This window comes from Patagioenas fasciata, chromosome 36, assembly GCF_037038585.1.
Source record: "Patagioenas fasciata isolate bPatFas1 chromosome 36, bPatFas1.hap1, whole genome shotgun sequence".
Taxonomy (NCBI): Eukaryota; Metazoa; Chordata; class Aves; order Columbiformes; family Columbidae; genus Patagioenas; species Patagioenas fasciata.
This window is the reverse complement of record NC_092555.1, coordinates 3590301-3603498: the sequence shown is the minus strand read 5'-3', so window position 1 is coordinate 3603498 and position 13198 is coordinate 3590301. Positions and strand designations below refer to the sequence as shown.

The window sequence follows — 13198 nt, the reverse complement described above, 5'->3', positions numbered from 1 at the left end:
AGAGGCCCCCGCGGTCCTAGGCCGGGGCCACCTGGCTGGCGGAGGCGGAGCCCACGGAGGAGACCTGGGTGGCCTGGGAGGAGCCGGAGACGTCGTCCTCGTCCCCGAAGGGGCTGCGCCCGCAGAACAGCAGCTTCAGCATGCAGGACCGGAACTGCGGGGACAGCGACGGCACGGTGACGTCATGGTGACGTCAGAGTGACATCATGGTGACATCACACCCCACACACCCCCCCCTGCGCCCGCAGAACAGCAGCTTCAGCATGCAGGACCGGAACTGCGGGGACAGGGACGTCATGGTGACGTCAGAGTGACATCAGAGTGACGTCATGGTGACGTCAGAGTGACGTCATGGTGACATCACACCCCCCACACACCCCCCTGCGCCCGCAGAACAGCAGCTTCAGCATGCAGGACCGGAACTGCGGGGACAGGGACGTCATGGTGACGTCAGAGTGACATCAGAGTGACGTCATGGTGACATCACACCCCCCTGCGCCCGCAGAACAGCAGCTTCAGCATGCAGGAGCGGAACTGCGGGGACAGTGACGTCGCGGTGACGGCAGAGTGACATCAGAGTGACGTCATGGTGACATCAGAGTGACGTCATGGTGACATCACACACCCCCTGCGCCCGCAGAACAGCGGCTTCAGCATGCAGGAGCGGAACTGCGGGGACAGTGACGTCACGGTGACGTCAGAGTGACATCAGAGTGCCGTCATGGTGACGTCAGAGTGACATCAGAGTGACGTCATGGTGACGTCAGATTGACATCAGAGTGACGTCAGGGTGACATCACACACCCCCCTGCGCCCGCAGAACAGCAGCTTCAGCATGCAGGACCGGAACTGCGGGGACAGTGACGTCATGGTGACGTCAGAGTGACGTCATGGTGACATCACACAACCCCCCTGTGACATCACACAACCCCCCTGTGACATCACACCCCCTGCGCCCGCAGAACAGCAGCTTCAGCATGCAGGAGCGGAACTGCGGGGACAGTGACACCATGGTGACGTCACACAACCCCCTGTGACGTCACACACACGGACACGCCCCTGTGACGTCATACACGGCTCTATGATGTCACACACAGACACGCCCCTGTGACGTCATACACGGCTCTATGACGTCACACACGGACACGCCCTGTGACGTCATACACGGCTCTATGACGTCACACAGAGACACGCCCCTGTGGCGTCATACACGGCTCTATGACGTCACACACACACACACGCCCTTGTGATGTCACACACAGCTCTACGACGTCACACACAGCTCTGTGACGTCACACACAGCTCTATGACGTCACCCGATCCTCTGTGATGTCACACACCCCCAGTGTGACAGCACCTGCCCAGGGTGGGGGTCACGGGGGTGTTAATGGGGGTCACTGGGGGTCACTGGGGTGTTAATGGGGTGTTAATGGGGGTTACGGGGGTCACGGGGGTGTTAATGGGGTGTTAATGGGGGTCACTGGGGGTCACTGGGGTCACTGGGGTGTTAATGGGGTGTTAATGGGGGTCACTGGGGGTCACTGGGGTCACTGGGGTGTTAATGGGGTGTTAATGGGGGTCACTGGGGGTCACTGGGGTGTTAATGGGGGTCACTGGGGGTCACTGGGGTCACTGGGGTGTTAATGGGGGTCACTGGGGTCACGGGGGTGTCCCCAGCACCACCCCCATCCCAGGGTCACCGCCATGGGGGGGACAGCGCTGACCTCTGACCCCACACCTGTCCCTGCCCCACGGCGACCCCCGTGACCCACGGTGACCCCAGTGACCCACGGTGACCCCAGTGACCCACAGTGACCCCCGGTGACCCCCAGTGACCCCCAGTGACCCACAGCAACCCATAGTGACCCACAGCGACCCCCAGTGACCCACAGTGACCCATAGGACCCACAGTGACCCATAGGACCCATAGTGACCCATAGTGACCCATAGCGCCCCACAGCGCCCCCCATCACCTGTTTGTTCATGAAGATGTAGATGACGGGGTTGTAGACGGTGGAGGCCTTGGAGAACACGGAGGGGACGGACGCCAGCCCCACGGACCCGCACCCCACAGTGACCCATAGGACCCACAGTGACCCATAGGACTCACAGTGACCCATAGGACCCACAGTGACCCATAGTGCCCCACAGCGCCCCACAGCGCCCCACAGCGCCCCCCATCACCTGTTTGTTCATGAAGACGTAGATGACGGGGTTGTAGACGGTGGAGGCCTTGGAGAACACGGAGGGGACGGACGCCAGCCCCACGGACCCGCACCCCACAGTGACCCATAGGACCCACAGTGACCCATAGCGACCCACAGTGACCCATAGTGACCCACAGTGACCCACAGTGACCCACAGTACCCCACAGCGCCCCCCATCACCTGTTTGTTCATGAAGACGTAGATGACGGGGTTGTAGACGGTGGAGGCCTTGGAGAACACGGAGGGGACGGACGCCAGCCCCACGGACCCGCACCCCACAGTGACCCATAGGACTCACAGTGACCCATAGTGCCCCACAGTGACCCACAGTGACCCACAGCGCCCCCCATCACCTGTTTGTTCATGAAGACGTAGATGACGGGGTTGTAGACGGTGGAGGCCTTGGAGAACACGGAGGGGACGGACGCCAGCCCCACGTCGAAGGGGCGGCCCCTGTGCGTCACCACCCAGAGCGCGAAGGCCGAGTAGGGCGCCCAGCACACCAGGAAGCCCAGCACCATCACCACCACCATCTTGGTCACCTCGCGCTCCGCCTTCTGCGTGCTGGCCGACTGCTCCTGCTGCCGGGCCACCTGCAACGTATGGATCATATACATTAGACACCATAGACATCACACAGAGACTCCCTGCGTGCTGGCCGACTGCTCCTGCTGCCGGGCCACCTGGGGACGTATAGATCGTATACATTAGATACATGAGATACACCATAGACATCACACAGAGACCCTCTGCGTGCTGGCCGACTGCTCCTGCTGCCGGGCCACCTGGGGACGTATAGATCGTATACATTAGACACCATAGACATCACACAGAGACCCCTCTGCGTGCTGGCCGACTGCTCCTGCTGCCGGGCCACCTGGGGACGTATAGATCGTATACATTAGACACCATAGACATCACACAGAGACCCCCTGCGTGCTGGCCGACTGCTCCTGCTGCCGGGCCACCTGCAACGTATAGATCATATACATTAGACACCATAGACATCACACAGAGACCCCTCTGCGTGCTGGCCGACTGCTCCTGCTGCCGGGCCACCTGCAACGTATGGATCATATAGAACATATAGGGACCCTATGGGGAGCCCTGGAGCTCATAGAGGGGTTGTGGGACCCACACGTGGGCTGTGGGGCTGTGGGGTCCCCCCTAGGGGCTGTTGGGGCTGTGAGGTCCCCCCTAGGGGCTGTGGGACCCACACGTGGGCTGTGGAGCTGTGGGGTCCCCCCTAGGGGCTGTGGGACCCACACGTGGGCTGTGGGGCGGTGGGGTCCCCCATAGGGGTTGTGGGACCCACACGTGGGCTGTGGGGCGGTGGGGTCCCCCCTAGGGGCTGTGGGACCCACACGTGGGCTGTGGGGCTGTGGGGTCCCCCCTAGGGGCTGTGGGACCCACACGTGGGCTGTGGGGCGGTGGGGTCCCCCATAGGGGTTGTGGGACCCACACGTGGGCTGTGGGGCGGTGGGGTCCCCCCTAGGGGCTGTGGGACCCACACGTGGGCTGTGGGGCTGTGGGGTCCCCCCCTAGGGGCTGTGGGACCCACACGTGGGCTGTGGGGCTGTGGGGTCCCCCCTAGGGGCTGTGGGACCCACACGTGGGCTGTGGGGCTGTGGGGTCCCCCATAGGGGCTGTGGGACCCACACGTGGGCTGTGGGGCTGTGGGGTCCCCCATAGGGGCTGTGGGACCCACACGTGGGCTGTGGGGCTGTGGGGTCCCCCCTAGGGGCTGTGGGACCCACACGTGGGCTGTGGGGCTGTGGGGTCCCCCATAGGGGCTGTGGGACCCACACGTGGGCTGTGGGGCTGTGGGGTCCCCCCTAGGGGCTGTGGGACCCATACGTGGGCTGTGGGGTCCCCCATAGGGGCTGTGGGGCTGTGGGGTCCTCCCTAGGGGCTGTGGGACCCATACGTGGGCTGTGGGGTCCCCCATAGAGGCTGTGGGGCTGTGGGGTCCCCCCTAGGGGCTGTGGGACCCACACGTGGGCTGTGGGGCTGTGGGGTCCCCCCTAGGGGCTGTGGGACCCACACGTGGGCTGTGGGGTCCCCCATAGGGGCTGTGGGGTCCCCCCCTAGGGGCTGTGGGACCCACACGTGGGCTGTGGGGTGGTGGGGTCCCCCATAGGGGCTCTGGGGTCCCCCATAGGGGCTGTGGGACCCACACGTGGGCTGTGGGGCGGTGGGGTCCCCCCTAGGGGCTCTGGGACCCACACGTGGGCTGTGGAGCCCCCAGCTCTAGCGGGTCCCCAATAAAGCTGCTGCTGCTGCTCAGCTGGCTGTGCCCTCCCTGGGTGTTTTGGGGTGTTTTGGGGTGTTTTGGGGTATTTTGGGGTCCGTACCACACGCAGGGTGAGCAGCAGGCGCCTGTAGGGTCTGTGGGGGTGTCTGTGGGGTGCCTATGGGGTTTGGGGGTGTCTATGGGGTCTTTTGGGGTGCCCACGGGGTGTTTGGGGTCCATACCGTGCGCAGGGTGAGCAGCAGGTGCCTGTAGGGTCTATGGGGTGTCTATGGGGTTTGGGGGTGTTTTGGGGTGTTTTGAGGGTATTTTGGGGTGTTTGGGGGGTATTTTGGGGTGTTTGGGGGTGTTTTGGGGCTATTTTGGGGTGTTTGGGGGTGTTTGGGGGTGTCTGTGGGGTGTCTCGGGGTCCGTACCGCGCGCAGCGTGAGCAGCAGGCGGCTGTAGGCTCTGTGGGGTGTTTTGGGGTGTTTCGGGGTGTCTATGGGGTGTCTGGGGGTGTTTTGGGGTCCGTACCACGCGCAGAGCGAGCAGCAGGCGGCTGTAGGCTCTGTGGGGTGTTTTGGGGGTATTTTGGGGTGTTTTGGGGTGTTTTGGGGTGTTTTGGGGTGTTTCGGGGTGCGTACCGCGCGCAGCGTGAGCAGCAGGCGCCCGTAGGAGAAGACGATGAGCGCCAGGGGGACCCCGAAGCAGAAGCAGAAGAGGAAGATGACGTAGGACTCGTTGTTCCATTTGTTGTTGGCCGTGTACCAGTCGGGCCCGCACGAGCACTGCAGCCCCTCGGGGATGTACCTGGGGTACCCCAAAACACCCCGAAATACACCCCGAAATGCACCCCAACACCCCACTGCAGCCCCTCGGGGATGTACCTGGGGTACCCCAAAACACCCCGAAATACACCCCGAAATGCACCCCAACACCCCACTGCAGCCCCTCGGGGATGTACCTGGGGTACCCCAAAACACCCCGAAATACACCCCGAAATGCACCCCAACACCCCACTGCAGCCCCTCGGGGATGTACCTGGGGTACCCCAAAACACCCTGAAATACACCCCGAAATGCACCCCAACACCCCACTGCAGCCCCTCGGGGATGTACCTGGGGTACCCCAAAACACCCCGAAATACACCCCGAAATGCACCCCAACACCCCACTGCAGCCCCTCGGGGATGTACCTGGGGTACCCCAAAACACCCTGAAATACACCCCGAAATGCACCCCAACACCCCACTGCAGCCCCTCGGGGATGTACCTGGGGTACCCCAAAACACCCCGAAATACACCCCGAAATGCACCCCAACACCCCACTGCAGCCCCTCGGGGATGTACCTGGGGTACCCCAAAATACACCCCAAAACACACCTAAATACACCCCGAAATGCACCCCAACACCCCACTGCAGCCCCTCGGGGGTGTACCTGGGGATACAGGGTCATCACCCCCTAGGGACCCCCCAAACCCCCAGGGGACCCCAAACCTGCAGGGACCTCAAACCCCCAGTGGTCCCCCCAAGCCCCCTGGGGACCCCAAAACCCCAGGGCCCCCCCAAACACCCAGGGGTCCCCCCAAGCCCCCAGGGACCCTCCCAAGCCCCCAGGGGACTCCCCAAGGCCCCAGGGACCCCAAACCCCCAGGGACCCCCCAAACCTCCAGGGACCCCCCAAACCTCCAGGGACCCCCCAAACCCCCAGGGACCCCACAAATCCCCAGGGAACCCAAACCCCCTGGGCCCCCCAAACCCCCCGGGACCCCCAAACCCCCCGGGCCCCCGTCCCCACCTGCTCCAGCCGAAAAGCGGCGGCACCGCGGCCACGAGGCCGAAGATCCAGGTGGCGGCGCAGCCCAGCACGGCGTGGCTGCCGCGGAACGTGAAGTTGCCCAGCGGCTTGCAGATCACCAGGAACCGCTCGAAGGCCACCACGGCCAGCGACCACAGCGACACCATGCCTGGGGAACGTATAGATATCGTATAGACACCGTAGAGACTCCACGGGACGTCATAGACACCATAGAGACGCCATGGGACGTCATAGACACCATAGAGACGCCATAGAGACACCGTGGGACAGCTTGCAGGTCACCAGGAACTGCTCGAAGGCCACCATGGCCAGGGACCACAGGGACACCATGCCTGGGACATCACACAGATATCATATAGACACCATGGGACATCATATAGACATCATAGGGACACCATGGGATATCATAGACACCATAGAGACACCATAGAGACACCATAGAGACACCATGGGATACCATAGACACCACAGCCAGCGACCATAGGGACATCATGGGACACCATGGGCACCACGGCTGGTGTCCCCATGCCCTGGTGTCCCCATGTCCTCATGTCCTGGTGTCCCCATGTCCCCATGGCCAGGCATCCCCATGTCCCGGTGTCCCCATGGCCTGGTGACCCCATGGCCTGGTGTCCTCATGTCCTCAATGTCCCCATGGCCGGTGTCCTTCCAGTTCATGACCTTGACACCCAATGTCCTCGTGCCCAATGTCTCCATGTCCAATGTCCTTGTGCCCGATGTCTCAACGCCCAATGTCCCAACGTCTCCATGACCAACGTCCCAACGTCTCCATGACCAACGTCCCAACGTCTCCATGCCCAACATCCCAATGTCCAAGGTCCTGGTGTCCTCCCAGTTCATGACCTTGACACCCAACATCCTTGTGCCCAATGTCCCAATGTCTCCATGTCCCAACACCCCAATGTCTCCATGCCCCATGTCCCAACGTCCCAATGTCCCCAGGCCCTGGTGTCCTTCCAGTTCACATCCTTGACACCCAATGTCCCAACGTCCAACGTCCCAACGTCTCCATGCCCAACGTCCCAACATCCCAATGTCCCAATGTCTCCATGCACAACATCCCAACGTCCAACATCCCAACGTCTCCATGCCCAACGTCCCTATGTCCAAATGTCCCAACGTCTCCATGCCCAACATCCCAACGTCCAACATCCCAACGTCTCCATGCCCAATGTCCAACATCCCAACGTCTCAACATCCCAACATCCAACATCCCAATGTCTCCATGCCCAATGTCCCTATGTCCAAATGTCCCAACGTCTCCATACCCAACATCCCAACGTCCAACATCCCAACATCCATCATCCCAACGTCTCCATGGCCAACATCCCAACGTCCAACATCCCAACGTCTCCATGCCCAACATCCCAACGTCCAACATCCCAACGTCTCCATGCCCAATGTCCCTATGTCCAACATCCCAACGTCCAACATCCCAACGTCTCCATGCCCAACATCCCAACGTCCAACATCCCAACGTCTCCATGCCCAATGTCCCTGTGTCCAAATGTCCCAACGTCTCCATGCCCAACATCCCAACATCCAACATCCCGACGTCTCCATGCCCAATGTCCCTACGTCCAACATCCCAACGTCCAACATCCCAACGCCTCTGTGCCCAACGTCCCGACGTCCCCACGTCCCCACGCCTCCATGCCCGAGGTCCCCACGTCCCCGGTTACCCCCGAGCGTGGCGGCGAAGCCCTCGATCTTGCAGGCGGTGGGGCCCAGCGCGAAGTACATCTGGGAGAAGCTGTAGAAGGCGGTGGTGGAGCCCACGCAGATCACCAGCAGGTTGGCGGCCGCCAGGTTCACCAGGATGTAGTTGAGGTGCGAGCGCAGCTTCTTGTAGCGCGCGGTGCAGGCGATGGTGAGCGCGTTGATGGGCCCCCCCAGCGCGATCAGCGCCAGCATGAAGGCCGCCATGCCGCGGAACACGCCGGGGCTGCCCAGGTGCGTCTGCGGCACCAGGAACGGGCTCAGCGCCGTCAGGTTGGGCGCGTCCAGCGCCGCGGGGATGTAGAAGTCGTCGGGGAGCTCCTCGTGCGCCTCGCGCGCCCGCTGCATGGCGACGGACGGACGGACGGACACGGGGGGGGGGAGGCCGCCGGGACCCCTTTATAGGGGCGGGGGGCGGATGGGCGCTAATCGGGGCTGACGCGGCAAAGCGCGGCTGAGCCCGGCTGATCCGCGGGCGGGCGCTGCCCAAGCCGGGCTTAACCACCCCGCAAGCCGCTTTGGGGGGCGATAATCGCCCCCGAGCCCCGATTAGCGCCCCCGGGGGGATCAGGGCCAGCAGACCCCCCCTCCCCAGGGGTTTAAGGGGGGGGCGGGGCTCACGGAGACCCCAAGTTGGGGCTGTGGATGGGGGAGCCCAAAAAGCCACCGAAACCCCCAAACCCGAGGTCTGGGCTGCGCCCCCTACTGGACCCCAATGCAACTGCACCCCCAGGCTGCACCCCCAGGCTGCACCCCCCTAATGCACCTCAATGCAACTGCAGCCCCGAACTGCACCCCAATGCAACTGCACCCCCAGGCTGCACCCCCCCAATGCACCTCAATGCAACTGCAGCCCCGAACTGCACCCCAATGCAACTGCACCCCCAGGCTGCACCCCCAATGCACCTCAATGCAACTGCAGCCCCAAACTGCACCCCAATGCAACTGCACCCCCAGACTGCACCCCCCCAATGCACCTCAATGCAACTGCAGCCCCGAACTGCACCCCAATGCAACTGCACCCCCAGGCTGCACCCCCCCAATGCACCTCAATGCAACTGCAGCCCCAAACTGCACCCCAATGCAACTGCACCCCCAGGCTGCACCCCCAATGCACCTCAATGCAACTGCAGCCCCAAACTGCACCCCAGTGCAACTGCACCCCCAGACTGCACCCCCAATGCACCTCAATGCAACTGCAGCCCCAAACTGCACCCCAATGCAACTGCACCCCCAGACTGCACCCCCCCAATGCACCTCAATGCAACTGCAGCCCCGAACTGCACCCCAATGCAACTGAACCCCCAGACTGCACCCCCAATGCACCCCAATGCAACTGCAGCCCCAAACTGCACCCCAATGCAACTGCACCCCCAGACTGCACCCCCAATGCACCTCAATGCAACTGCAGCCCCAAACTGCACCCCAATGCAACTGCACCCCCCTAATGCACTGCACCCCCAGACTGCACCCCCAATGCACCCCAAAACAACTGCACCCCCATAATGCACCTCAATGCAACTGCACCCCCAAACTGCATCCAATGCAACTGCACCCCCATAATGCACCCCTATCCTGCACCCCCAAACTGCACCTCAATGCAACTGCACCCCCCAATGCACCCCAATGGACCTGCACCCCCATAATGCACCCCCATCCTGCACCCCAACCCCCCTGAGCCCACCCTGCACCCCAAAACTGCCCCGAGTCCCACTTGCAGCCCCAAACTGTACTGAGCCCACCCTGCACCCCCAAACTGTCCTGAGTCCCCTCTGCACCCCAAAACTGTTCTGAGCTCACCCCGCACCCCTAAAACTGCCCTGAGTCCTCCCCCTGCACCCCCAAACGGTCCTGAGCTCTCCCTGCACCCCCAAAACGCCCCTGACCCCCACCTGCACCCCAAAACTGTCCTGACCCCCACCTGCACCTCCAACCCCCCCGAGCTCTCCCTGCACCCCAAAACTGTCCTGACCCCCACCTGCACCCCTAAAACTGCCCTGAGTCCCCCTGCACCCCAACCCCTCCCGAGCTCTCCCTGCACCCCAAAACTGTCCTGAGCTCACCCTGCACCCCAAAACTGTCCTGAGCCCCACCTGTACCCCCAACCCCCCGAGCTCTCCCTGCACCCCCAAACTGTCCTGAGCTCACCCTGCACCCCAAAACTGTCCTGAGCCCCACCTGTACCCCCAACCCCCCGAGCTCTCCCTGCACCCCCAAACTGTCCTGAGCTCACCCTGCACCCCAAAACTGTCCTGAGCCCCACCTGTACCCCCAACCCCCCGAGCTCTCCCTGCACCCCCAAACTGCCCTGCCCCCCCCGCCCCTCAAACCCCGCCCCCCGCCGCCGTGTCCGGGGTCCCGGTTGGGGTGGGGGGTCCCCAAACCCCGGCGCTCCGGGCCCCCCCAGCCCCCGGGGGGAGGGGGAGCGGCCGCTAATCCCGGGCTCTTAAACCGGATTAGCGCTAAATCGGGACCGGAGCTGACACGATTACGGACGGACCGACGGACGGACGGACGGACAGAGGGGGGTGCCATGGGGACAGACGGACGGACAGAGGGGGGTGCCGCGGGGACAGACGGACGGACAGAGCCTGGTGCCATGGGGACAGACAGCCCGGCCCCTCAGGGGTCCCTGGACAGACGGACAGACGGACGGGGGGGGTGATGGGGGTCCCTGGACAGACAGACGGACAGACGGGGGGGGTGATGGGGGTCCCTGGACAGACAGACGGACGGAGCGGGACCCCCCTGAGGGACCCGAGGGACCCCCATCAGTTACTGGGGGTCAGGACCCCCCTGAGGGACCCGAGGGACCCCATCAGTTACTGGGGGTCAGGACCCCCCTGAGGTACCCGAGGGACCCCCATCAGTTACTGGGGGTCAGGACCCCCTGAGGTACCCGAGGGACCCCATCAGTTACTGGGGGTCAGGACCCCCCTGAGGTACCCGAGGGACCCCCATCAGTTACTGGGGGTCAGGACCCCCCTGAGGTACCCGAGGGACCCCCATCAGTTACTGGGGGTCAGGACCCCCCTGAGGGACCCGAGGGACCCCCATCAGTTACTGGGGGTCAGGACCCCCCTGAGGTACCAGAGGGACCCCATCAGTTACTGGGGGTCAGGACCCCCCTGAGGTACCCGAGGGACCCCATCAGTTACTGGGGGTCAGGACCCCCTGAGGGACCCGAGGGACCCCCATCAGTTACTGGGGGTCAGGACCCCCTGAGGGACCCGAGGGACACCCGGGACCCCCCTGAGGTGCCAGGGGCCGTTGAGTCACCCATGGGGTCCCTGGGGGCCACCTGGGACCCCCAAGAGGGACCCGGGGGGGTCTGGACACCCCTGAGGTACCAGAGGGACCCCATCAGTTACTGGGGGTCAGGACCCCCCTTTGGGGCCCAAGGGACCCCCCTGAAGTAACTGAGGTACCCGGGGGACCCCCCCTGAGGTGCCTGAGGGACCCCAGGGACCCCTGGGACCCCCCTGAGGTACCTGAGGGACCCCCCCTAAGTTACTGGGGGGTCAGGACCCCGCTGAGGGACCCAAGGGACACCCGGGACCCCCATAAGTTACAAGGGGTCCAGACACCTCTGAGGGACCCAGGAGACCCCCCTGAGGTACCTGAGGAACCCAAGGGACACTGGGGACCCCCCTGAGGTACCGGGGGGAGCTGGGACCCCTGAGACCCCCCTGAGGTAACGAGGGGGATTTGGGACCCCCTGAGGTAACTGAGGGACCCCCTGAGGTAACTGAGGTACCAGGGGGGGATTCGGGACACCCGGGACCCCCTGAGGCACCCGGGGGACCCCTGAGGTACCTGAGGGACCCAAGGGACACCCGAGACCCCTTTGAGGTAACTGAGGGGGATTTGGGATTCCCGGGACCCCCCTCAGGGACCCCCTGAGGTACCGGGGGGGAGCTGGGACCCCCGGGACCCCCTGAGGCACCTGAGGGACCCCCTGAGGTAACTGAGGGACCCAAGGGCCACCCGGGACCCCCTGAGGTACCTGAGGGACCCAAGGGACACCCGGGACCCCCTGAGGCACCTGAGGGACCCCTGAGGTAACTGAGGGACCCCTGGGACCTCCCTGAGGTAACGAGGGGGATTTGGGACTCCCAGGACCCCCTTCAGGGACCCCTGGGACCCCCATCAGTTACTGGGGGGTCCGGAAACCTGTGAGGGGCTGAGAGACACCCGGGACCCCCTGAGGTACCTGAGGGACCCAAGGGACACCCGGGACCCCCTGAGGTACCTGAGGGACCCAAGGGACACCCGGGACCCCTTTGAGGTAATGAGGGGGATTTGGGATTCCCGGGACCCCCCTCAGGGACCCCCTGAGGTACCGGGGGGAGCTGGGACCCCTGGGACCTCCCTGAGGTAACGAGGGGGATTTGGCACACCCGGGACCCCCCTCAGGGACCCCTGGGACCCCCCTCAGTTACTGGGGGGTCCGGAAACCCGTGAGGGGCTGAGAGACACCCGGGACCCCCTGAGGCACCTGAGGGACCCCCTGAGGCACCTGAGGGACCTCTGGGACCCCCTGAGGTAACTGAGGGACCCCTGGGACCCCCTGAGGTACCTGAGGTAGCGGGGGGGATGTGGGACACCCGGGACCCCCTGAGGTAACGCGGGGGATTTGGGACCCCTGAGACCCCCCTGAGGTACCTGAGGGACCCCTGGGACCCCCTGAGGTAACTGAGGTAGCGGGGGGATGTGGGACACCCGGGACCCCCTGAGGTACCGGGGGGAGCTGGGACCCCTGGGACCTCCCTGAGGTAACGAGGGGGATTTGGGACTCCTGGGACCCCCTTCAGGGACCCCTGGGACCCCCATCAGTTACTGGGGGGTCCGGAAACCTGTGAGGGGCTGAGAGACACCCAGGACCCCCTGAGGTACCTGAGGGACCCAAGGAACACCCGGGACCCCCTGAGGTACCTGAGGGACCCAAGGAACACCCGGGACCCCCTGAGGCACCCGGGGGACCCCTGAGGTACCTGAGGGACCCCTGGGACCCCCTGAGGTACCTGAGGGACCTCCTGAGGTAACTGAGGGACCCAAGGGCCACCCGGGACCCCTCTGAGGTATCTGAGGTACCTGAGGGACCCCTGGGACACCCGGGACCCCCTGAAGTACCGGGGGGAGCTGGGACACCCGGGACCCCCGTGAAGTACCTGAGGGACCCCCGTGAAGTACCTGAGG

General features: G+C 64.1%; 1 protein-coding gene across 3 annotated transcripts; it reads right to left on the bottom strand.

Annotated features, from left to right (window-relative positions):
* LOC139826164 (blue-sensitive opsin) lies at positions 1-9276 on the bottom strand. Of its 3 annotated transcripts, XM_071801182.1 has the most exons (5): positions 7963-9267; positions 6239-6407; positions 5085-5250; positions 2561-2800; positions 1-154 (listed from the first exon to the last, which is right to left on the bottom strand). In XM_071801182.1, the coding sequence occupies exons 1-5, from the start codon at positions 8345-8347 to the stop codon at positions 17-19; spliced, it is 1098 nt and encodes a 365-aa protein (XP_071657283.1). In that variant the 5' UTR covers positions 8348-9267; the 3' UTR covers positions 1-16. The 3 variants fall into 3 exon arrangements, with proteins under 3 accessions (XP_071657283.1, XP_071657281.1, XP_071657282.1); XM_071801180.1 differs by lacking the exon at positions 1-154 and having other exon boundaries at positions 2361-2800; positions 7963-9272; XM_071801181.1 differs by lacking the exon at positions 1-154 and having other exon boundaries at positions 2665-3266; positions 7963-9276.
* Positions 9277-13198: the final 3922 nt, after the last annotated feature.

Coding starts and splice junctions, on each gene's coding strand:
- LOC139826164 (XM_071801180.1), bottom strand. CDS start 8,347: ATGCAGCGGGCGCGCGAGGCGCACGAGGAGCTCCCCGACGACTTCTAC. Junction 5,251..6,238: donor CCGCTTTTCGGCTGGAGCAG/GTGGGGACGGGG, acceptor GGGGTACCCCAG/GTACATCCCCGAGGGGCTGC. Junction 2,801..5,084: donor TGCTGCTCACGCTGCGCGCG/GTACGCACCCCG, acceptor CATACGTTGCAG/GTGGCCCGGCAGCAGGAGCA.